General features: G+C 39.8%; 1 protein-coding gene across 1 annotated transcript in view; it reads right to left on the minus strand.

Annotated features, from left to right (window-relative positions):
• The window catches only part of Rab3-GEF (Rab3 GDP-GTP exchange factor), a 58,214-nt gene that overhangs the window by 15,280 nt on the left and 18,523 nt on the right, over positions 1 to 24,411 (minus strand). The window contains exons 10-34 of the mRNA XM_074108863.1: positions 24,115 to 24,147; positions 22,877 to 22,968; positions 22,080 to 22,293; positions 20,656 to 20,814; positions 19,192 to 19,402; positions 18,554 to 18,655; positions 18,377 to 18,468; positions 18,061 to 18,225; positions 17,649 to 17,798; positions 15,392 to 15,526; positions 13,972 to 14,025; positions 13,030 to 13,233; positions 12,225 to 12,414; positions 11,488 to 11,521; positions 11,290 to 11,446; positions 9,960 to 10,118; positions 8,855 to 9,007; positions 7,923 to 8,022; positions 7,535 to 7,662; positions 5,704 to 5,829; positions 2,950 to 3,106; positions 1,801 to 2,138; positions 1,255 to 1,396; positions 744 to 871; positions 367 to 492 (exon numbers count right to left, since the gene is read on the minus strand). Of these exons, the coding sequence (XP_073964964.1) occupies positions 367 to 492; positions 744 to 871; positions 1,255 to 1,396; positions 1,801 to 2,138; positions 2,950 to 3,106; positions 5,704 to 5,829; positions 7,535 to 7,662; positions 7,923 to 8,022; positions 8,855 to 9,007; positions 9,960 to 10,118; positions 11,290 to 11,446; positions 11,488 to 11,521; positions 12,225 to 12,414; positions 13,030 to 13,233; positions 13,972 to 14,025; positions 15,392 to 15,526; positions 17,649 to 17,798; positions 18,061 to 18,225; positions 18,377 to 18,468; positions 18,554 to 18,655; positions 19,192 to 19,402; positions 20,656 to 20,814; positions 22,080 to 22,293; positions 22,877 to 22,968; positions 24,115 to 24,147 (3,549 nt within the window). The remainder of the gene's footprint in view (positions 1 to 366; positions 493 to 743; positions 872 to 1,254; positions 1,397 to 1,800; positions 2,139 to 2,949; positions 3,107 to 5,703; positions 5,830 to 7,534; positions 7,663 to 7,922; positions 8,023 to 8,854; positions 9,008 to 9,959; positions 10,119 to 11,289; positions 11,447 to 11,487; positions 11,522 to 12,224; positions 12,415 to 13,029; positions 13,234 to 13,971; positions 14,026 to 15,391; positions 15,527 to 17,648; positions 17,799 to 18,060; positions 18,226 to 18,376; positions 18,469 to 18,553; positions 18,656 to 19,191; positions 19,403 to 20,655; positions 20,815 to 22,079; positions 22,294 to 22,876; positions 22,969 to 24,114; positions 24,148 to 24,411) is intronic.

Consider the following 24,411-nt stretch of genomic DNA (forward strand, 5'->3'; position numbering starts at 1 on the left):
AGTGGCAATCGGATTTTTTTTTCAACAAAAGCAGAACGTAAAAAACATGTTTCCACTAAAATAATAGCTTAATTCTAAACGCCATCAAGCACAGATTAAATAGCCTACTAAGAAAAGTTGAAAAAAAAACCCGACATTGACAATAACGGCTGAACCGATTTTAATGAAAAAAACCACCGCAAGGAAACTCGCTTTAGACAGACATTGGTGTTAAACTTCTTCTTTTTGCATCGGGATTTAAAAATACGCGATTTGAAAACCTGACGATTGATTAAGGGAAGGTGAAAAATCGCCATAATCACATCACCTAGGTAGTTATGATTAGACATCCCATAACAACGTGAGGAAATATGGGATATAGGCTACCTGTATGAGCCCGCCCTCTCCCGAGGCACAGTCCTGTATGGGAAACTCGCCACCCAGTTCCGCCGCATCTTGTTTACGTCCGCTCTTCTCCATCGCTTCCTTGATGCAATAGTAAAGCGCTTTACACTGAAATGCAATAACAAACCAAATAAAAATAAAGAAAACTAAAAATACATATAGGAAAAAAATATTATAAGAGTCAGTTCACACTGACACGTGACGCCACGCGATATGGCACATTTTATTGAGAAACTAAGTACGTCAAATGACTATCTACTTGTTGACGTATTTTCTTAATGTAATTTACCGCGTTGCATCGCGTTTTGGTGGGAACTGACCCTAGGTAGTAGTGCTTCTTTACTTGGACTAAAAATTACCTTCTTAGTATAATATTTATGTAGTTGTGTCTGACCACCGTTCTTCCTCCAAAGGCACAAAACTCGTATTTTCGGACTGTACGTCATATTAACTAGCCTTTCGTACCACCATCTTTCGACGATTGTTCCTGAAATTACATGTTTTTCCAAAAATTAGCTGTGTTAATCCTATCAATTGCAAAAAGAGGTATCAATTAATATTACTGAAAAAAAAACATCATATACCACCCCAAAGATACCCCATTGAAGAAAACGTAGGTATTCCACATTAGTATCGGTACTATATCGTATTTGTTAACAAAAAGTATTAAATTATTTATCAAGTGCATGGTCTCTCTGCAATTAAAAGTGTAGAGTTATTTTCTCAAATAAAGTCGTGCACGATCTATTATCAATTACGACTACTACAATTACTGTGGGTGTAGAGTTGGTCCTGCTTCCGTCTTTCGAATCACTCAGTATTATAACTACTATATTGGTAACAATAGAAACTATGGTAATCTGATCGTACCTTGCGTGGAGCGCAGTACGAGTCCGTCGTCCCGCACTTCCATGAAGCGCAGTTCGCCGCTCGCGTCGCCCTCGTGCACGGTGAACGAAGCCCGCCGCAGCAGCCGCGACCCCAGCGGCTTGAGGTCTATGTCGTTACCGTGCTACGACAAATAAACGCGAAATAGTTGCCAGTCGGTGTTTTCATACACCAATTTAAGGCATTGACGAATAAGGTTCATCACTCATACCATACTCTGTTTTGCATGCCAAATGTATATGACCTATTTTACCATGTCTAAAGTAAAATAAACATTTCATTTCCATTTATCGTTTATGTCCGTGAAAGGATTAAAAAGTGAACTGTAGTTGACCTCTATATCACCAAATGGTGAATGTAGATTAGGCCGAAGTTATGGGTCACTGGTGCATTAACAGCCTGTTCATCATCATCTCGGTCTATGTAAGTACATCCCACTGGAGAGACATCACTGGATTGCAGTATAAATCCATTATGGGACAATTTCCATTGGATTGTTGCATCAGAAGTAACATAATAAGGGCTTACCAACGTATGAACGACGTCAAGCAAATGATTGACTTCTTGGCTGTAGACGAGTCCGATGTGGCTCTTAGCAAGCAACCTCCGCACCTTATTGCGAATAGTATCAGATTTAACATCGAATAACACTAAGGCCGCCGTTAAATTATAAAGAGCGGTGGACAGCAGTCTATCCTCTTCGTGCTCGAGGCGTTTCCGCTCTGTCTCGCTCAGACACTTGTATCGCTCCATCATTTCATTGGCGCCTTGGTCCATGCCGATCATATCGCGCTCTTGGCTCACGGCGTCCAAAAACGCGTCCTCCCAGAATTGCATTTGGTCCCATAAGTTTGATCTCTCCTTGCCTAAAACATAAAATAAATTAATTTAACGTTTTCATTGATATAGGTCAAATAGTTGCCAGTCAGTGTATTTCAAACGCGATTTCTAAGTCAACCACGAGTAAGGGTCCATTACTCTTCTATCGTTCAAAGCTTGTGAAAGGGTTAACGCGACCACCCTTCTGTATAGGTACTTACAACATTATTATAAAACAAGCAAAATTTCAAAGACTTTTCAGCGTTTAGGTCTGTGCAGTTCAACTACCATCAAGGTTTCTATGGCCAGAGCAGGTATACTTTGCCTGTAAGAGGATATTTTTTTTTCATCACACTTGCTCGTAAACAGTGTCGTAACATGCAGGCTACCTTGGTTGCAACCCCCCAAATAAAACCCTCGACCTTAATGTGCTTGTCATGACCCGTGGTCGGTAAATGAGTCTTTGCCCGTAATAATTTTGTTGCCATGAAGCCCAAGGTCGGAAAATGAGTTTGATCCTGCATGGTGTCCTGCTGCTCCGTGCGCACGCTGCACACGCACGCCATGCACATGCTGCGGATTGCCAAGAGCGCAATCAGTGGTATCGTCAATTTTTGATAAAATATTAGTTTTTCTTTTACAAATATACAATTTTACTCGCAAATGTGATGAAAAACATTGTATGTCGCACGGGCGGTACTAGAATTACGAACATCGACTCATTAAAGCCCTCAGTCTTCGACTTCGGGCTTCTAATAGACTCTCGTTCGTAATTCCTTATTTACCGCCCTTAAGACACAATGTACTATTCTCGCATCGTTCGTTTACAATAGTAAGCGTCGTGGCTAGGGTGATTACCAATAAGTCCTTGGAATAAGTAGGTTCTCGCAGTGTCCGGCGAGGTGAGCGGCGAAGTGGCTGGCACGCCGGATGGCGGTCGGTATCCACTCAGCGAAGATTTCGATGAGAACACACTCGCTGCCCGTGGCTTGCCGGTCCCGCCACCACGGCTCATCTGTTTAAGAAAAGCAACTTAATCTTATGCACGGTCGGACATTTGTTAGAAATCGGTAAAGGCTCATTATGGCTTCAGTTCAGTACATAATTCTGGTTTTCTGTCATTCACAACGGATTGACGAATATTACTTATGTCATTTTCATCAGTCTGGAGCATTAGTCTATCAGTCCGAGAGGGTTAGATGACAATTCTCTCGTCAATGTGACCAGAATGATGGATTGAAGTGACGCCAAAATTAGCTTGTTACAGATGTGTTACGATGGTTTTACAGTCTTACGTACGCTAGCGCAGTTGGTAAGCGTCGCAGCTTAACTACTTTGGGTTTATTGTATTATTTTTCTCAAAAATGTCCGTAAAAGTTGACATTATTCTTTACATATCAGATGGTGAAGTGCATAGTTTATGGTCAGCGAAAAATTAAAAAGTTAAAAAGATTGCAGGCGCGCTAGCTCGACAGTAACGAATTAGCGCGCCTGCAATCAGTCATTTTTTTTTAAGTTAAAAAGGCCATGGAAATGTTGGCACAAGTCGTATACAGTCAAGTCTAATGGCCGGTATCAGATATTTTGTTGGAACTCCGGACTTTTTCTATTGGGTCTGAAATAGCTTGTGGTGTTTTCGGTGGAATAATACACCTGCAGTTTATTTTTAATGAATAAAATTAAATTTTATAATATATTTTGAGAAAAAGTTTATTCTATTTCAGAATTATTCACCATTTTTGAGAAAAGCTTTATATTAGTCTCGGCTGGAATAGAAATTGCTGGCTTCGTATTAGTTAAACGGACTAGCAATTGCCTACTTCCAGGCCACGACAATAATCTACTATTATAGCACAGATGGTAAAACACCGAACTATTTTATAGTAACCGCGCGTGGCGTAAGCCTGACTGTAAAACCCCACAAACAGTTCATCTTTAGAATCTTGGCATGTTTAACGAAGAATGTTTCATCTTTACCTGTGTCCTGGGCTGACTATGTCGGTAATGAGTGACAACAAGTGATGGTTTAACTAAGAACAGCTAGTGTACTGTAGGAACTAGGCTGTATACCGCTGGCAGGTGGTAAAACTGACCACCTGGCAGGATAGATTAACCTAGTTTTGTATAAAAGGATAGGATTTTTCATATTGTGTTTCTAGAATTTAACTTTAAAACCGATTGACAGCGGTATACATGCCGGGAGCGCAGATTGCTCCCGACAGCCTGAGCGGCTGGAACCGTCTATGTAAATGTATTTATAAGTGCTACCAAGTTCCACAATAAATCTAAATGATTGAAGAATAACCATTTTTATTTTGAACTGAGTTTAAAGTCACGCGCGTAGATCCCCAGTACCTAAGCTCTTACCAAGTTACAGTCCCCACAGTACCATGTGCTGGTATTTTATTGTTGAACCTTTAGCTAAGCTCATTTTGTACACTACACAAAAATATAAATTCACTTCGTCGTGTTGTTTTTAGTACAAGCAGTGTAATTTAATGCAAGTCTTTAGGCTAAAATTGGCAGTCAGATTTCATATTGTAGAATATTGATTGAGAGCTCCGGTTCTTACTGTTACAAAAGAACCAATGAGCATCTAGCATAGATGATTAAGTTAGTTAAATCAATGGGATGGGATAGCTATGTGTGTTTACCATGCTCATCTACTCTATAGCTGAAATGCGGTCTACCCGCATGAAAGCGATAAGCTGGCCGGCTAGCACGCTTGTCGTTTTCTTGGTTAACGATCAGTGCAACACTTTCGTAGAGTTGTTAGAAAGGAACGCAAGTAGCGACAAATAGATAAAAAATGATACTGCCAAGATCTCCATCAAAACAGAAAAATAAGAGTGCCACTTTTTCTCTACCTTTTTTTGAAAGTGAGTGACTTTCAAGGCAGAGAAAAAGTGGCACTCCTTCCAACGTGTACCTTTTTTAGCTCACCAATCTAAAATATCGACAATATTCCAATAATGTCTGTGGGATACGCAAGCTAACGGCAATCGATGGAGATGCACAAGCATTATCTATTAATATCTGTTTCCAAATATCTAATCAAATAGTTTGCACCACAAATACGCCTCAAACCGCTACCTGCATTGGATAAAGACGGCTGGGTTTTATCGGTGTCAACCTATGAAATGCTGTCGCTAAACTGTCGACAATTTCACAAGTAAAAACGTATATCAGTAAACGAAATAAATTGGGTACCACTTTTTTCGCATAACATTAATTGTCATAATATGAATTCGCATAACATGGGACTGGCATAATAATAAAAAAGCATAACATCACCAACTATAGCTTTAACTATCATAAAATGAATTCGTATAATTTTATCATGTGAGCGAATTAGATGGGTCACGGCAAAAAAGACCGATAACAGATATTTCCATACAGAAAGTCACGCTATGCTTATTAAATTTATGCCTACTCATCGTTATGCCCATTTACATTATGGATATTCAGTTATTTAAATTAATAATTATGCGAAATAACGTTATGGCAATTTGAATTAGGAATATTACGTAATGCAAATTAATATAGACCCGAAATAAATGCACAGCGAGCAAGCGTCCAGCCGTTCCGGGCACGACAGCGACTAGGACTTACATTGAGGAACATCACCTCTGTGTCAGAGAGGTTGGACTTAAAGGAGGCGCGGTGGTCGTAGAGGTTGGCTCGGTTGGTGGTGATCGAGCCGCTGTCGTCGACGGAGCAGTCGGACGACGGCGCCGCCTGCCACCAAACAACCGCTGTAGCCGGGGGGTTGCCAACCCTACTATCAATGTGCTAACCGACTGAAGGGCCCTACTACTGATAAGGCATATATAAAACACTCAAGTAACTTATTCATGAAGCGATTTAATTAGGAATTTTTGTGATTACAATCAGAATAATAATTGGAAATCAAATGTTGCAAATCAACCAAAAAACAAATTTAAAAAAAGAAAGAAAGAAAGAGAAAGACGACAACTACACACTAAACTTAAGTGAAAGTTGGCAGATTACAATAAAAAATGCACAAATTCTTAAGAAAAGAAAAAGTCATACATAAGTAGGTAATATTCTGCCCCAATGGCTATGAAGCCAGTAGCGACTTTGGTTATTTGCGAGATATATTTAGATCAGTTACTTCAGCAAGTACCAATAAATAAAACTTAACAACTTTACAAGAACTAATAAATTAAAAAGTTGGCAACCCTACCCACAACCAGCAATGAGACACCACCAGGCGCATAAAATACCCAATATGATATCAGAATACGACTTTAGAATCCAAGTCTTTAATTGTATTAGCTGGTTTATCTCTTTACTGGTTAGCAAGGCCCCCCACACCCGCCTGCGACGCACACAACTGGGACTACTTTAGTGCTGTCAGCCATGGCAAAAACAAATGAATACAGGGTTACTTCAAATATATATATGTTGCCGGCCGATCGTAACATCCGCCAGATCACGAAATTCCTAGGCATATCGTGAAATGCCGCCATTTCATGAATTGGCTAAGGGACATCCGCCATATCGTTAAAAACTCACCGTTTAACGATTTGCCTAATGACGTTTAGGCAGATCATGAAATTCCTAGGCATATCATGAAACGCCGCCATTTCATGATTTGGCAAGTTTAAGCAGATCATGAAATTCCTAGGCTTATCATGAAACGCCGCCATATCGGTTCTGGCACTTCGCCGCCCAAGGGCAGACGTCCAAGGTTTTTCACATTGTGCCAGAATCCGTTTGATTCACATACAAAGAATGAAGCTGATGTTCAAAAGCTTCTTTTGCACTTCTATTTTGAATTTAATCACTATTTTCGGTTAAAAGATCATTTTGTCGTGACGCCGACATTTTTCAAGCGGTAAACAAACACGGCCGGTCAGCTGGTCACGGCCGCCATTGCATACGCAGCGCCACCAGTGGCCACAAAAGAAACTATTTTACGATGTGCCCGGTATAGAGCTAGGCATATCGACGAATGCGTTTCTCTAATCGATCTGCCGTATTATTTCTCAGGAACATCGTGATATGCCTGGCCAACATTTAGCATATCATGAAATGGCGGCGTTTCATGATATGCCTAGGAATTTCGTGATCTGGCGGATTTTACGATCGGGCGCTGACATATAGATCGCGCAACGATCTGAATATCGAACACAAGGACTATCCAATACTTGTTACTATGAAATAAACTTCCGTACAGAGTTTAAATGCATATTATACTTTATTAGATTATTTCGATATACATATTATACTTAGTGTCATGCTCAAGAAAGTAGCAATAACACGGTTACATTATAAAGGCCCCTAAATACGGGTTTAAATTTATATTCATCAGAAATTAACACATTTAATACATGGTTTACAATTTATAATATAATTAAATGAGATCCCATGCATTACAACATTGACCCTGCGTATTCTTATAACAAATGTTACTCACGTCGGAATCGAACGAGGTCAGCTTGCTGAAGAGAAGGTTCCTTTTTTGATTCAGCATGTCTTTGAACATCTCCGTGGTGCTCTGTAACTCGGACGGGTCCATCTCTGGGTAGTTGACGATTGGCACATCTGGATAGGAAGGTATAAGTAAAGGACCAAAAGTCAGATAAGATTTTATCGGACAGAAATAATCTGATACTACTGTAATATAAAAAAAAACTTAATTTACAAATAACGAAAAGAAAGCAGTTTTTCCCGTACATTAAAAAACACGTGAACCTTATCAATTATAAAATTCTGTAGATGTGTTACACTTTATAAATAATTTAATTGTCATAAAAATACTACTGCATATAAAAGGACGTAGAAGTTAAAGTTTGTGTTCGAACCTGACTGCGAGCTTTTTCTGGACGACGGCGAAGAGGGAGTGTCCAGATAATTGTCGGTGAGGGCAGAGCCACCCATGCCTCCGTGTTCTAGACCGGCAACCTAAATAATAGAAAAAGAGATGAATTATTTAACTTGTAAAGACTAGGAGATTAGGCCGGGTTATTAGGAGAAATTACGATTTTTACAATAAAGCCCAGTGACTTTGGCTACAAGATCGGTATATTATTTATGTGGTAAGCATGTGGTAGTATCAAGCAGTTGTATTCGTTCAATTTTCATTTAGATTCGGAACAACCTTTTAAATGACAAAACGCCAGCAAAAATTAAAAAAACGCCCTAAAAATACCCAAAAAGACTACTAAAAAGTAAAAAATAATTATGCACTAACTAGCTGTTGCCCGCGACTTCATCTGCGAAGAATTCGTTTATCACTATCCCGCGGGGACTGTGCAGATTTCCCACAAGATTAGCCTAAGTGAATTTAGCATAAGTACCTATTTTATCTAAGCGTCGTCGGTGTCGGGGGACCGCTAAGGTTAACCGAAAACTAAAGTACATATGTTGTATTTTTTAAAGTATTTGCGTCGGGGGTTAAAAAGGTACTCAAGTTAATCTGTGACCACAGCACCTGATGAAAGCGACGGCAACTTAAGTGAAACTGCCGTGGGACACAGACCTTATTAATGAAAATAGAACACAGGCATACATCGACTACTAGACTACTACTTCGTGAGTGACCCGTGTTTGTTATTTAAATAATTATAGGTAGAGGCATCCACGATGACGCGTGCCGTGATTCTTATTACAATGTCATTAATGTCTAATTTTGTCAAAATCACGCGTCTTCGTGGATAGCACTAGGTATATCGGTCCATCCACTTTTTAAGGCACGACTGCCTAGAGCCTCCTTAGCATGCCTTTCGCAACTTACTTCCTTGCTCCAGTAGTGCGTGTGAGCCATCTCAGCCAGCTGGAAGACGGAGGCCATGCCGCCGAGCCCGAAGTTGGAGTAAGTATGCTCTAGCCCGTGCACTACAGCCTGGAGCACCCTTAGCATGCCTTTCCACACAGGTTTGCTCACGAACTGTGCACAAAAAAACAGAAATAGTATAAACGGTTCTCTAATTTTTCGCTGAAAATATTTTTCCCGAATGATTCATATGGAAGAACGTTTTTTTTTAACTGTGAGTACTTCAGAATTGTTATAAAACTAACCTAACCTATTCTACAGAATAGTCCTTAAATATATCCATAGTCGGGAAATGAATAATTTGGAAAAAATATTTTCGGCGAAAAGCCAGGATCCCACTATAAGCACCACGAAGCGGGACATCAGTGAAAAAATAATGCGGAGACTACTCCGCTCACCTAAGGGGCGTATGTTAGTCGAATTCGATCTAATATCCGCAGTATAACATCATAATCATTTCCGGCTTTCCGGCCTATACAATTCTCACTGCTGAGTACAAGCCTCAAATAAATATGAAAGGGCTGGCTAGCTGTAGTTTCCACGCGCGCCCAGTACGGATTGGGAACTTCATACACACGATTGAACTGCTTTACATATAGTGCAGGTTTCCTCACAATGTTTTTCTTCAACGAAAAGCTCGTAATTTTCATATATAATTTCACACATAAACTACGAATAATTCACACGATCCTTTACTTTCTATGTCGTAAGTCAAACCAAAACATACCATGGATTTTTCATTCGCCACTATATAGGTTTAGTCACTTGAAACAGATCGGTAGGTAGCGCACACAAAATATATCATATTTAATGTTTCGCACCTCTAATACAACACTGAAGTAAATGCAAATTTCCACCTTTTCAAGATATATGCGAAAAACTTCTTTTTTGATCGATTTTTGACCGTTCTCTATCAATAAGCAAGTTTCCAATTAATCAATGCAACTATGTCATTGTTGTTTTAGAGGTGCGTTTTTCTGTACATGTACAGATTTCAATTGTTTTTCGCTTTTTTTATTTATTTTTTGGTGTTGGCAATTTTTTTGTTATTAATATGTATACTAACCACGTCATAAACCTTATCGTTGGGCGTGGTCTTCCGAGTGAGGTTCCGGTTGAGCTTACTGAGCACCATGTTGCGGTAAGACTCGTCCTCCATCAGCTTCTTGAGCCGATTCAGCTTCAGCCAGCCCACGCCCTCGCCCTCCAACACGTGTTGGACCAGCTGACCACAATACATCATTGTTAGCCATACATTACTACATTACAATACAATACAAATACAAATATTCGTTCTTGATCAACAAAAGCAGTATAGACATTACAAAAATAAAAAATTCAGGTAGACAACACGGTCTTGTCGCTAAAAAGCGATCTCTCCCAGACAAACAATTTCTGAGAAATTAATAAATATGAACAGACTAATGTAGGTGGCAGAGATAACAGACAGGAGAAACGTATTAATAGACAATAAATATTTTAAACAATACAAAAATATAATATAAATTATATAAATAAACAAACACACTACTGTATTACTGTAGAGTAGTAATGTACTAATACTCACGAGCGCTGCTAGTATAGCAAAAGCGACGTGTAAAAGAGCCCTTTACGGCCTATTTATAGTATTTTTTTTCAACTAAAACAATTACTTTGCTCACCCGCGACCCTATCATAGCTACGTTTATGCAAGAAATGTGTGTTCATGCAGTTCCTCCACCTCCACATTTTAAGAACACACACAAATTACACACCCATCTATCACCATCACCACACTACACTGACGCGTTTCTACCTCAACCAGAGCTCATCTTCAGAGCAACACAACCGTTCATCATGTTATACGTAGTGCGACCAGAGTTGTTACGCACACGAGAACTTGTCAAGCTATGACAGCGGGATTTATACATTTACTCATTCATTTCATTCAGTCTCCATTTGTGCAATCAGTCCGTTATGTAGCTGTATGTATTCATTATTTCAATGTACTTCAACTTTATTACGTTAGCGATGTGCCATTGTACGGTATACACGGTTTGGTTGGTGGTTTGGTTTGTCGGACGGGAAAACGTAGTGTAGGGCTTCCCGAGGCAGGGTGGACAGACGACCTTAAAAGGGTCGCTGGCGGCGGATGAATGCGAGGGGCTGAAGACAGAGTGTTGTGGCGCGTTATGGAAGAGGCCTATCGTCGGTGATACTGCAATACTGCGTAAATAGCTTTTTCCATAAGTTATAGTTTTCACTGCACTAATAGTACTAACATTGTACTGTTCTGACAGTGAAAATTATACTTTATGGAAAATGCTAGTTACGCGGTATTGCAGATCACCGACGCCATGTCCAGCCAGATCTGCTGTAGCCAGATGATGATGAGACGACTTGTTAACAGTACTAACATCATTGAGGAAGGCCTGGTTCTCAGCGTTGGCGGAGGAGCGGTCGAGCGGCGGCGGCGCGGGCGCGGCGGGCGCGGCGTGGCGCACCAGCGGCGAGCGCGCCACCAGCCCGCGCGCGCCGCCCGAGAACGGACCGAACGACGCCGACAGCGGCGCGCCCCCGCCACCGCCCCCACCACCACCCCACCGCCGCCCGCCGAGCGGGCCGCCTCCGCCGGCTTTAGCTGTTTGCCTGTCGAATTACATTCACTTATTTTTTAGGGTTCCGTACCTCAAAAAGAAAAAGCGGAACCCTTATAGTTTAATTTACTTAATTGTAATTTATGACATTTTGCATGCTAGATTATGGTGAAATAAATGTAAGTAAAGTAAAAATCTTTATTTGTAAACAAAATAATGCTACACATACATCAAATACTTACAGTACATACAAACTAATACAAGTTTTGATTTGCACTGTGACTCAATATTGTCTTTTAACACTTTTTGTGACATATTTTAAGAAAAATAAAGTTATTTTTATTTGTTTGTACTTGATTTAAATAGGCAAAGTTCGGTAGTGGGGGCCCGTGACGTCACGGGTAATTTTAACTGGCTATATTCTTTATTAATATTTTCAGATAGTCAAATTTTTTAGGACACTAGCGTTTAATTCCTGGCCACCACCTTAAAGTAAGTGTAAGTTGTTGCAGTAATAGCCTGTTTCACTACTCTCTGTTAAACAAAGACGGCATCATATATATCTGTCACATAAGACAACAGGAACTTAACAGCGAGGGGTCAATAAGTGTCATAATAAATAATTGCCTTGCTACTCTGCGACTACAGCACGCCTGTTTGACACATATACTCTCCTCATACACGTAAATCATTTACGTCAAAAGTACTCAACCACCAAAAACGCCGCAGAAGTTCCTAACGTGTCGCAAACGTACCTTTAGACCCGAAGAGATCGCTGAACATGCTAGAAGTAGAAGCAGCCAGGCCGTTGAGATCGGAGCTAATGTTTGAGAAGAAGTCGCGATGCGTGGTCGCGAGCAGGTTCGTCGTTTGCAGAGCCGTGGAATCTCTCCGGGACGCGCCCGGCGCGGGCGCCGGCGAACCGCCCGAATCTTGGCTTTCACCCTGGTAAAAAAACCGGTTAACTGCAGCCCCCCCGTACCACAAAAGTTACGAGTGCTACAATTCGACAAAATTATAACATTTACTAAGATAAATTTAACAATTTTGACAAATTGTTGTAGCACTTGAAATTTTTGTGGTACAGGGGCCAGGTCAGACTAGTGCGTTAAACGTTCTGTACGAATTTGAAGGTATCTTTGAATATCTAGCGTGCTAGCAAAATGTACGCAGTGTGGGGTCATTTTAGATTGGTTACCATAGGTAACATAGACATAGGCATAAAAAAATTAAGAATTTTCAGTTTTTTTTTTCTGATTGGTTTTGCTATAAGAGCTACCTAAATACCAAATTTCAAGTTTCTACGACAACTGGAAGTACCCTATAGGGTTCGACTCAATGGCAATTTGTATGGAACCACCTTTTGTAATTATTGTACCTAACTGAATTTGATAACTTGGAAGTTTGATTTTTTCACTGCTCTAAGGGGTAGCAGAGCTCAGTACAAAAGTAGTTGTGTTTGTTTTACGTCGTGAATTACAATACACACAATAGTTTTGTTTACGTTTTCAGTTCCCCAACGCGTTCAAAACCCAAATGGCCACTATAATGTCAGCTTACCTTTATTAGTAGGCCTTTCTTGGCAGCAGCTTCCTTCGCACTTTTAGTCAGATCCCCAAACGTTGACTTCCCGACGTAAGTAAGGTCTTCAAATGTGTTTTTACTGACTGCTGTGGCTGTCTTGCTGGCTTCTAGTGCTGATTTGGATGCCTCCTGCATACTTTTCGAAGCTTCTTCGGCAGCTTTTTTGGCGTGTAAAGTTAGCTACGAAAAATAATATGATTGTAGCCTATTGTATTTGACATATTAGGAAGTTTTTATGTACTTGTTAATTGTTGACTAAGATACTCACTCATATGTTAGAATAAAACGCACATATTAGTTTTTCATTGTAAAATATGAATATGACTGGGTCTTAGAGTGCTCTTTGTGGGGTGATTGCAAACTTGGTTAACTAAGCAATGGGGATCGTATATGAGTAATTCAGTGAAGCAAATAGCAAAATGTCCGTCAAAATTACAATAAATTCTACATGATTGCTCCAAAGTCTTTTCAGAGCTAGCTAGCAATAAGAAACATAGTTTTGGAGTACGTTTTTGGGACAACAAGCATTTTTTTTACTAATTACTACCTATTTAGGCTTAACTAAAACATGTCACCTTTTTCCTTGTGTTTGCTTTACAATAAAATTGCAGGTTATGCACTGTCTTATGTCATAGCTGAAACTTGCACATAGTGTGTGGATAATTCAAGAGTAACAAGACAAAAAGTGCGAGATAGATATAAAAAGCAGCTAATGAACTCGTGGGAAAATGCAGTTATTTTTATCACAAGCGAAATATTTCATTTGTGTTGATGTTAATAGGAACTCTACTCATTTTGAGATTACAGATCTAAAGCTGATGCTTTTTTAGAGTCCAAAATTAAGTACTCTACTTCTATGCTGTGCTAGCGTTGTTCGTATCTAGATGACGTTTCAAAGCGATCACTCGTGATTGATACCTGTCCGAAAGGCGCAAACAATTTCTTTTCTTCGCCATCAGTCACTTTTCCTTTCTTCGAATTTCGATATAAATAAAGCAACATTGATGTTAAAACAAAACACTACTAGACAGACCTAAGTGGTTGTTAAAACAATATATAAATCTGGTCAGTTCTATGTACATTCAAAGTGCTAAATATTATCACATTGAGTTAACGTCTGCACGCTATGTTTAGTATAAGAAAAGGAAGAATTTCTCAAAAGAAAATAATAATAATAATAATAAATTTTATTAAATTAATTTCTGTACAAAATAACATAAAATACAATATTTCACTTAAAATCTATGTAACACCAACCAACCATAAGGACCATTTGAGATTCATCGGCAAAATAAAAGTATTTGTATTGTGTTATGTTGTATTAATAAGGAATGTAATAAAAAAAAATATTATTAGTATTTTCGATTTACCAATGTAACTCACGTGGCCCAATAAGACAATAAGAAAAAAATAGAAAGCACTTGTACTCATCAATGTGTAAACCGGTCATTAGTACACCCCCAGCTCTACTTAGTCACGAAGAGGCTTTTCAGAAATCATCGAAAAATTCGTTTTCTATTAACTTGGAGCGGTCATTTGTCGTTCTGAGACAGCACAGCTAATTAAAATCGTCACCGGTATCGTCGCTAAGCAGCACTGTAGTTACACTCCGTGAGCTCTTAAAAAAACCTTCGGATTTTAGAAGCATGCTTCGGGTATAGACGATGACACGCGATCGTGATATGCGGTTCTGTTCCAAATTTTAATACAATATGACTTTTTACATATATGCCAATTAGCATTTTCGAATTCTTCCATCGTTAATTTAAATAGAGAACACCCCGCCTTAATACACTACCTTTATTTGGAAGTATATAGAGCTGTTGTTAGTATCTACTTCTCTTGGGTGGGTATGTCAAATGAATTTTTTTGGTCTGCTTTCGTTTAATATTTTTTTAATGTACTTTTCGAAATCCCCGTTGCTTCTATAACTCGGTTTTGAACCTTATTATAATATTTACGATCAACACTTTTCTTGAAACTTTCAGCTTCTTTACAAAATATGTATATACATTATAAACAATCTCCCGTTATTGGCTATTTACAGAAATACCCTGCTTAAGTTGACTCCGCATGGAAATAAATTTCCGAAAAATATCAAACTAAATAAATAAGTAAGTGGTGGTTTTAACTGCTCTATATAAATCAATGAAAACACAACGGGTGCACTCTTCGCGTGATGGATTGCTACTAAGTCAAAAAGACAATTGCCATTTTCTACTAACGAATCCTTCCGATTTCCCCCGAAACCCGAAGGTTTTTCTAAGATTGTACTAATGTAGATGCGTTTCAAAATAAAGTATGCAATATAAAAAAAAAAAACAAAAAACTGTGTTACCTTATCCATATGCGCCAGCAGTCCCTCCTGGCTGCTCTGGCGTGTTGTTTCTCGCACCAGCTCTTTGGCTTGCGCCGCAAACTGTTCAAGCAGTGAACTTTGCGACGCTTGCCGCGACACGCCGCTGTTGGTGCGCTGAAAGTTGAACTATACGTTAAAAAAAATTATAACTAAAAATTGAATCGACTACAAAAAACCATGAAAATAATTTTCTACCAGTCTGAAGTCGGTCGGTGCCTGGCTCGTGCTGAGGCACCGACCGACTTCAGAGTAGTAGAACATTATTTTCATGGTTTTTTGTAGTAGGTTCAATTTTTTGTTATAATTTTTTTTCACGCTTTTTATTGTAAATAATCTAAGATACAATAGTTTAATATCACTGGTCGTCACGTTTTACGAAAGATTGTTTTTTCCGATGCAGAGACGTTCATTATTGAGGAGTCCTGGTGCTTCACCACCCGTTTTACCATAATATGCATTAAGAGGAGCATAAATTGCTTAGCACCTGTGTTAAAGTAATTAAAATACAACCCGTGAAATACTTGCTATTGAGTAGTAACTCCGATGGACAACTGTGGTCTTCATCATCAGTTCCACTTCACCAAATGATGATTTTCAAGAGAAAATGCATGAATTACTACTAAATATATCCAATTTACTATAGGTGTCCCTACAAAATTTGAAGACATCCCTCGATTTCCTTAAGATTCAATCATCTGATCCTGATTTGGTGCTTATGGGACCTAATTGAAGACATTCGTAGACGAACGCAAAAAAAATTTTCAAGTCGGTTCATAAATGTCGGAGTTCTGAGGTAACGAACATAAAAAAAATACAACCGAATTGATAACCTGCTCCTTTTTTGAAGTCGGTTAAAAAACTGAAATAATGGCGCGGCTTTTTGTGAATTTAGAGCACTATAGGAAGTAATAATTTTGTGGAGTGATAAATGTACGTACAGTAAATATAGCAGATTGTACAACAATTAAACACGCACGTATGCACATAATTAAACACGAAATTTTACCTAAGCCACAGGCGAGGGCTGATAACTACCAAGCATGTTGTAACGCAGTATATGCACTATATGCAGTCGACAGCAAAATCGTTTTTATAAAGTTATATGCTCAGTTTTTCAATTCGATTGCGAGGAAATAAAGTAAGATTCGAGTTGTTCGGTGTCACACTATTAGTGTATACATAGTATAGTACCTACTATAATAATGTCAATCGCGTGAGGGTTTTTACATTTGGTACTTAGATAGATAGACGTTTGGAATAACACATAGCCTTCTTTTTATTCCAATATTCCTTCTTGATCGGAGTAAAATACTGAAATTTCAACCGCTAGGATTAGGTTGGCGTGGGCGTTTTATAGACGATTATTTTTAATTGGTGATCTGGAGTTGAAAAATATTAATAATCAGCCTAAATTCCCGAAAGTTTGTAAATCTGTTTGTTGGTTACTTCATCACGTCCAAACCGGTGAACCGATTTAGATAAAATTCGATCTAAACATAGTTTGAGTTCTGGGGAAGGACATAGGATAGTTTTTATCCCGGAAAATTGTATAGTTCCCGCGGGATAGCGATAAATGAGTTCTATGCGGACGGAGTCGCGGGCAACAGTTAGTATCTAAGTATTTTTGAGCACCTAGACCCCTCCTATGTTTATGATGGCGTTGTATCTTGACGTGCGGCGCGTGCGAGTGAGAGGGAGTGAGCGCGCGGTCGCTGTCGCTGGTGGTGGCGCTGTCGGCGGCGCGCGGCCGCGACACCACGGTCTTCGGCGTCGTCGTGGAGTTGATATGTTTATGGCGGCGTTGTACCTTGACGTGCGGCGCGTGCGAGTGAGAGGGAGTGAGCGCGCGATCGCTGTCGCTGGTGGTGGCGCTGTCGGCGGCGCGCGGCCGCGACACCACGGTCTTCGGCGTCGTCGTGGAGTTGATATGTTTATGGCGGCGTTGTACCTTGACGTGCGGCGCGTGCGAGTGAGAGGGAGTGAGCGCGCGATCGCTGTCGCTGGTGGTGGCGCTGTCGGCGGCGCGCGGCCGCGACACCACGGTCTTCGGCGTCGTCGTGGAGTTGATATGTTTATGGCGGCGTTGTACCTTGACGTGCGGCGCGTGCGAGTGAGAGGGAGTGAGCGCGCGGTCGCTGTCGCTGGTGGTGGCGCTGTCGGCGGCGCGCGGCCGCGACACCACGGTCTTCGGCGTCGTCGTCGAGTTGATATGTTTATGGCGGCGTTGTACCTTGACGTGCGGCGCGTGCGAGTGAGAGGGAGTGAGCGCGCGGTCGCTGTCGCTGGTGCTGGCGCTGTCGGCGGCGCGCGGCCGCGACACCACGGTCTTCGGCGTCGTCGTCGAGTTGGAGTCCGACTCGCGCCCGAAGCTACCGCTGTCCGTGTCCTATACAATACAAAACAATACAATACAGTAATAAAGCCCCAATCAATTAATCATTTAGCTCATGAAAAAGTGCTTGAATTGAACTCATTTTAGTGACATAAATCATAAAAGAGAGCATAATAAAAATAATCAATTTTTCAAATCGCAAAAGTAGACCGAATAACGTAATTATATCAACTTGATAGTCACTTAGTTAACTTGCGCTACACACTGCCGCGGCATTATGCTGAATTTATTCTGTAAATTGCCACTGTAGACTTACGCTTTTCTTGACGGGCGGCTCGGCTTGGGGTGCCGGTTTATCGTCATCGGAGAGCTCGGAGTGGTCCGAGCTGGAAGGCGAGGGCGACGGCGACGTCGAGGCGCGCGCCGCGCTCGCCACCGCCTCGTCTTCGCCAAACATCAGCGACGATGGTGGACTGTACACCTGCCAATGTAAAATACAAAGTTTTAAAAATAAAGTACTAGTATGTTCGAACATGTATCCTTACTAATATTAAAAATGCGAAAATGTGTACGTTTGTATGAAGATTAGTGTTGTATGTTTATAAAATCTACAAGGAAAGTAAATATCATACCGTCCCAGGATCTAATGAGGACGACAGTGTCATTGGCACTTGTACCACGGCACTGTAGGTTTCACCAATCACGTGCTGCTGATGAGGGTTCCCTAAAAATAAAATAGTTACATCATTTATTTTATAACATCTGGCGCTATTGAAGTAACTAGGCTGTTGGTAGTGAGTGTTAGTTACCTGGTGATAGGTCTGACGAAACCATTTCTGAAACGAAGTCACTGAGGGACGAGTATGAAGAGCTCGTGCTCTCCGCAGCTTCTGAATCTGATCCACTTTCATCTAAATGAAAAAGTAAAATCAATTTACTTAGTTATAAAGTCCGTTATATTTGTGCATGGCTGCCTTGGTCAGTTAGTGCACTGTAATTAAATACGGCGGTGAGTGGTTGTAACCACCATAAATATAAGTTACACGATGCGCGTGAGCAGTGAGAATTTTTAAGAAATCGCGAAATCATTCTAGCATATAGTAAGGCAATACGTTTGCGCGTGTAAAATCTTGAGTAACCATTGGCCAAACGTTCCCGCGCTATTGCGGTGACCGCCATCTAGTTCAGAGCAGCGCCACACGTCACCGCGTGAGTCGGCTGTTTACCTGTTATTGCATATTCTACCTTGCAGTTAATGCAATAAGGTCTTTATTAAATTGATGCTTACATTAGGTTTAGTTCGGCATTTGTCAACACTCTTCTGCGCGGACGAAGATTGTCGATGTAACTTATTTTTGTGGTCTATTTGTACCATTTATTTCCACGTTTCTATACGGCAGAATTAAACTGTTGACTTGTCGCAACATAGTCAAGAGTACAAGCACACCTGTAGGTTGGTTCTCGTGCCTCTGTAACTGCCGCAGGGCGCCGTTGAGCGAGCTGCCGTCGTCCCACACGGCGAACCGGATCGGCTGCAGTTGTTCCGCAAACCATTTCGGCTTGTCCCCGACTTGCCGCGGGTCAAACAGCCCGGTTTGAACGCGAAGGAACGCCACGTTGCACGGCGTTAGCGACCATTCGGCTAAAAATTCTACCGCCTGTAAAAAATATATTCATGTTCTAGAAATCAGTTTTACACGTGTTAGGCAGATTTCGTTACACGAGATGTAATTTGACAATTATATATGACGTTGACCCTTCCGTTAACAAATGTTGACGCGAATTCCTTTAAAAAACGAATTAACTACATATAGCATAATAAACTAAATTTTACGGTTATATCTACTTAGAGAGGCACGATAAGGAGCTGTATTCAAAGATGTCAAGTAATATCAAGTAACTTTCATTAAATAAACTGAAGTTCTTGTTTGTGTTCGATGATCGTTCATCCGCCATTACCTCTCATTTATAGTTTCAAATAATAAATATCTTTAAACGAGCACTTCTTGTAGTGCAAAATCGATCTAGCTTGGTCTTGTCTGTATGAAAACGCGTGTTTTCGAGTTTTAGTTCGAGCGAAGCTCGGTCGCCCAGGTACTAATTTTATAACTGCGGCGTAGATGTTTCAAAACTTCATTCAATTCATGCCAACGCATTGGCAAAATTGTCCTACAATGAAGGGTGACACTATTCACGGGCCCGGATAATACCGACCCGATTTTTTAGGGTTCCGTAGGCAAAATGGTAGAAACGGAACCCTTATAGTTTCGCCATGTCTGTCTATCTGTCTGTCTGTCCGTACGCGGCTTTGCTCAGGGACTATCAATGCTAGAAAGCTGTAATTTAGCATAAATATATATGTAAACTATGACGAAAAAATGGCACAATAAAAAAAATAAAAAAAAAAGTTTTAGAGTTGGATAGGTCTTTTAAAACCATTAGGGGGTTGCTACAACGATTTGTTTGCAAACTATTCAACTTTAAAGTGCAAATTTTCATTAAAATCTAAACCGGTGGGTGGTTTTTTAAAAAAAAATTCAGGATGGTAGTAAGTATATCAAACTAACAAGGAAAACTATAATGGTTTAGTTTTCTTGAGGATTATTAGTAGTTTAAGAGTAAATAGCAGCCTAAGGTATAAAATATACCTAAACATGGAATATTCCGTACAAAATACGAAATCCTTAGAAAAATATTACTTAATTTTTTCCTAATGACTACGGAACCCTATTTTAGGCGTGTTCGATACGCTCTTGGCCGGATTTGTCGTGTACACGCCCATACAAACTCATGTTCAACTGACATGAGTTTCTATGGGCGTGTACCTACACGAAAAATCGGGTCGGTATTATTCGAGCCGGTAAATAGTGTCACTTACAATAAACAGAGCTTATTTAGTTAGGCAACAAACCTGCGTCCTAGCGAACTTGTTCAGGAAGCTGGTGGTTCGAGGCCGAGAGCGCAGAAAGCTGTTTATCTGGAAGGCGACGACGGGCCGCGGGTACAGCCGCAGCGTGCGCGTGTGCTCCATGAAGTTGGCGAGGATGTTTTGGGAGTTGAAGAAGCGGACCTGCGGATAACACGGTGGTGTTCTGAATAACGTTTTAAAATTAGGAAAAATAGGAAATACTACAATCGGAGTGTCAATGACGGCTATCACGTATGAATTCGCCGCTAGAGGCGCTAGTGTAGCGTGAGGTCTCCGAAATGTCAAATCTAGTTTTTGGGTGAGCTACGCGGGTTTTATTTATAATTAGAATAAATTTGTGAATATTTTGCAATACCTGAAATTAATTATGGCAAATATGCGTTACGGTGCAGTTTTGAGACAGTTTTGTCTTTCGGAAACTTTTGTCCACCCTTTTTTCCTAACAAAACGGGACTACGCAACACTATGGTTGCTCGATATTTTTATGGTACGGTTTTAAGGTGTATTAAATATGATTTTAACCTAAACTTTGTTTTCACGCCCGTAATAAGAGACTTTGAAAGCCACACTTAAAAACCTCACGCAACAGTGGCGCCATCTAGAAAGACAAAAAACGATAGCCCTCATTGATTACCGTATTAAATGATTGCCATGTTGACATTCATTAGTTAAAAAAACCTTACCTATTAGGCTATTATCATATTGAAAGTTGCATTACTGACCTTAATATGTCTATTTATTTATTTATTAAGGATCACCAACAGATAATACATCATACAAAAACATAAATATCTAGTACATGATATTCCAGGTAGATGCTTATCTATCTATAGGTAACCACAACTAAGTAATATGATAAGTTAATTATTTATTACGATAATTGATTGTCATTTTGTAAGACTTTTACATCTATAAACAAGATTGATCAGCTAAGGGAAATTTGAAATTTAATTAAATTAGCTCTACAAAAAACATGTCGTTGATTTTTGAAGTTAGAAAACACATCGAACTACATGTTTTTTTCAAATTATTTTTGTTTGTTGTTATAAACAAGATATAATAAGTTTGTCAAAGGAACCCCGTCAGGTATAAAATAAAAAATCCAAATGTGGTTATATACACGCGCGCTTGAAGAATGTAGACTGGAGTGGATGTACTTTTTTGTGTTGAGTCGCCTTAAAGTCGAAAGACATTAGGTCCTTGCTTTTGTTTACTTACTTGTTTTTAGTTTTTAAATATTATATGAGGTGCTATAAGGGATGCGGGGGCGTGCAGTCGGAATGTCCATTATGGACGACTGGGAAAGGAAGGCCCAGACAGTGCCGGACTCTCACCAGCTAAAAAATCTGGCTGCACGTTCCCAACGAGGAGGAGAGGGTTGGAGGGGTTTGGTAGACTTAACTTACCATAGCGACCCTCGTGGCCACGTCGACGGAGTCCACATCGTTGCCGTATATGAGCGGGTTGAAGGGCTGCGGCGAGGCCAACGAGTGTCTCTGCGGGGTGTGGCCCACGGACGCCGCGCCCGCGCTCGCCACCGACACGCGCCGGCTCTCCGGCGTGCTGTGCGGCATCGACTGCGCGCCGTCCGTGGACGAACGGAACGACGGAGGGTGCACCCTACATAACAATATCACGAAAATATGTATATCCTCCTGAGGCCTACAATTTAAATATGGAGAATTATGAATATTGTTCATTGAGATGAAAAGTTTATGAAGGATTATAGCACTTACGAAACGCCAGTGTCGCCATGCGTGGCGAGTTTAACAGAGACTGAGATCTGGACGCGGGAAAACGATTGACAATTGTCAGTTTGTAAAATGGTCAGTCAACAGTCCCAGGAACTGTTGTGAGTTTCTTTATTATTATTATTAACTAGGCTTTTCTTTAAGTTACTGAGAATCATTCCGAAAATGGCATTATTAAGATTTCAGTGAATGAGTGCAGTACTGTTTTGGTTTATGTTGACCACAATTGTGGACTTTTGTTAGTTCTCCAGAATAGTTTCATTCACTTCCCGAATCCCACATGTTTCACACATTGATCATGTTCTGGTAGGATCTAGACTCTCAAAATTTTATCTTTCGACAAATATTCAAAAAATGACAAAGGAATTTGAACCTAATTGTTTCGGGAATAAAGTGGAACTGCCGTGATAAAACAATAGAGAAACAAAAGAATTGTAGGTAAATTAACTTACTTGAGAGTGGCGCCACCTACGCTGTCTCTCAGAGAAGGCATAAGCGGGGCTGTGGCCTGCTCCGCCGAACTGTTGGTGAGACTGCTCAGAGCCTGCCCAACAAACAGTTGCTATTGGCATATTCCATTCAATCTTATACTCGTTGTTACATAAGAAAATAGCTAATTATGTAATGATATAAATATTTTCAACCTTTTATTTCACTTGCAATGTGTTTTTTTTTGTCGGATTAGCTCTAGATCTATCAAGTCGAAATTCACTCGTTTCCTTTGGTCGGATCGCAATAAAGCTTTATTAAAAGAGAAATTGTTAGCAAAAACTTATTTATTAAAGCACATACCTCCCATGGCGTAAGTTTAAAAAAATTGATAAATATAACATTAGCTTCTAACTAAATCAGATTTACTGAATAAATTTAAACAGCGCGCGTTAAGGTTTAACTAAAATAATGAAACGAGCCATAAAAATAGCGTTTGTTTCCAAAAGTTGTTCGTCCATTATCTGTTTCTAACATTTTGAATTATAACACAAGCAAGGCTGAAGCATTTTACAAATAAATAATATATTGATATCATTATTTACTTACATAATAATACTCATATTCTATCTTAAAAACCTAATTTTATTCCAAGCGCTTAACAATTAAGTAAGCTATATTTTCAAGTACAAGTTTCTTAATACGTCATTTAATGTGGGACCTTCACCATTTTCCATGCAAGCACCCAAAACTTTGGCAATTGCCAAGTAATTGTAAATTATAAATGCAATACACAACACAACATAACAAACTTAGCCAAACCATGCCAAACACAACAATTAGCGAAGAATGAAGACTGAAATTGTGTTATGTCAGTGATCACAATAATGAAATATGCTTTTTGCAGAAGTAATGTTTTGGAGGAGTATGACAACATGAAGTAGATATGATAATTGATAATGTGGTTTATGTAATGTCCCAACACTTATTTCAGCCTACAGTTAATAATGTGCCCCCTTTTAGAATACTACGAATTGTAATATGTATGAAGAAATCTAATAACAATAACATAGGAATCTAAAAAGAAAGTAAGTATATTTTTAAACGAAATGATAACTATTCTATTAAACGATGTTATGAAATCACGTGTTATTCTAATAGGGTGGCACACGTCAATACAATACTGTCTCTTGAGTAGGTAAGTAAATTGTTGTGAAGAGGTTAGTCAAAGTGTGCAATAAAGTAGAGTTGTAATATTTACACCAGATCCGACGTTATCCATGAGATGCATGGCCTAGCGACGGGAAAGAAGTGAGGGCCAATGTTAGTGAAGTCGGAACCAAAGTAAGACTTAAGAATTTTTTATAAAGAAAACAAAAGATTCATAGTGTTAAGTAAGTAAGAACTTGTAGGGATTTTGTGAAAAGTAATGTTTCGATTTAAATAACTGAAATACATTTCTGATGTTTTTGTAAAGTTTAGGAAGATTTGAAGAATGCATTCAGCAGAACAGCGACGTCGACATCAATGCGCTCACGTGTGCATTTATAGAAAAAAA

The sequence above is a fragment of the Choristoneura fumiferana genome, chromosome 2 (assembly GCF_025370935.1).
Source record: "Choristoneura fumiferana chromosome 2, NRCan_CFum_1, whole genome shotgun sequence".
NCBI classification, from domain to species: Eukaryota; Metazoa; Arthropoda; class Insecta; order Lepidoptera; family Tortricidae; genus Choristoneura; species Choristoneura fumiferana.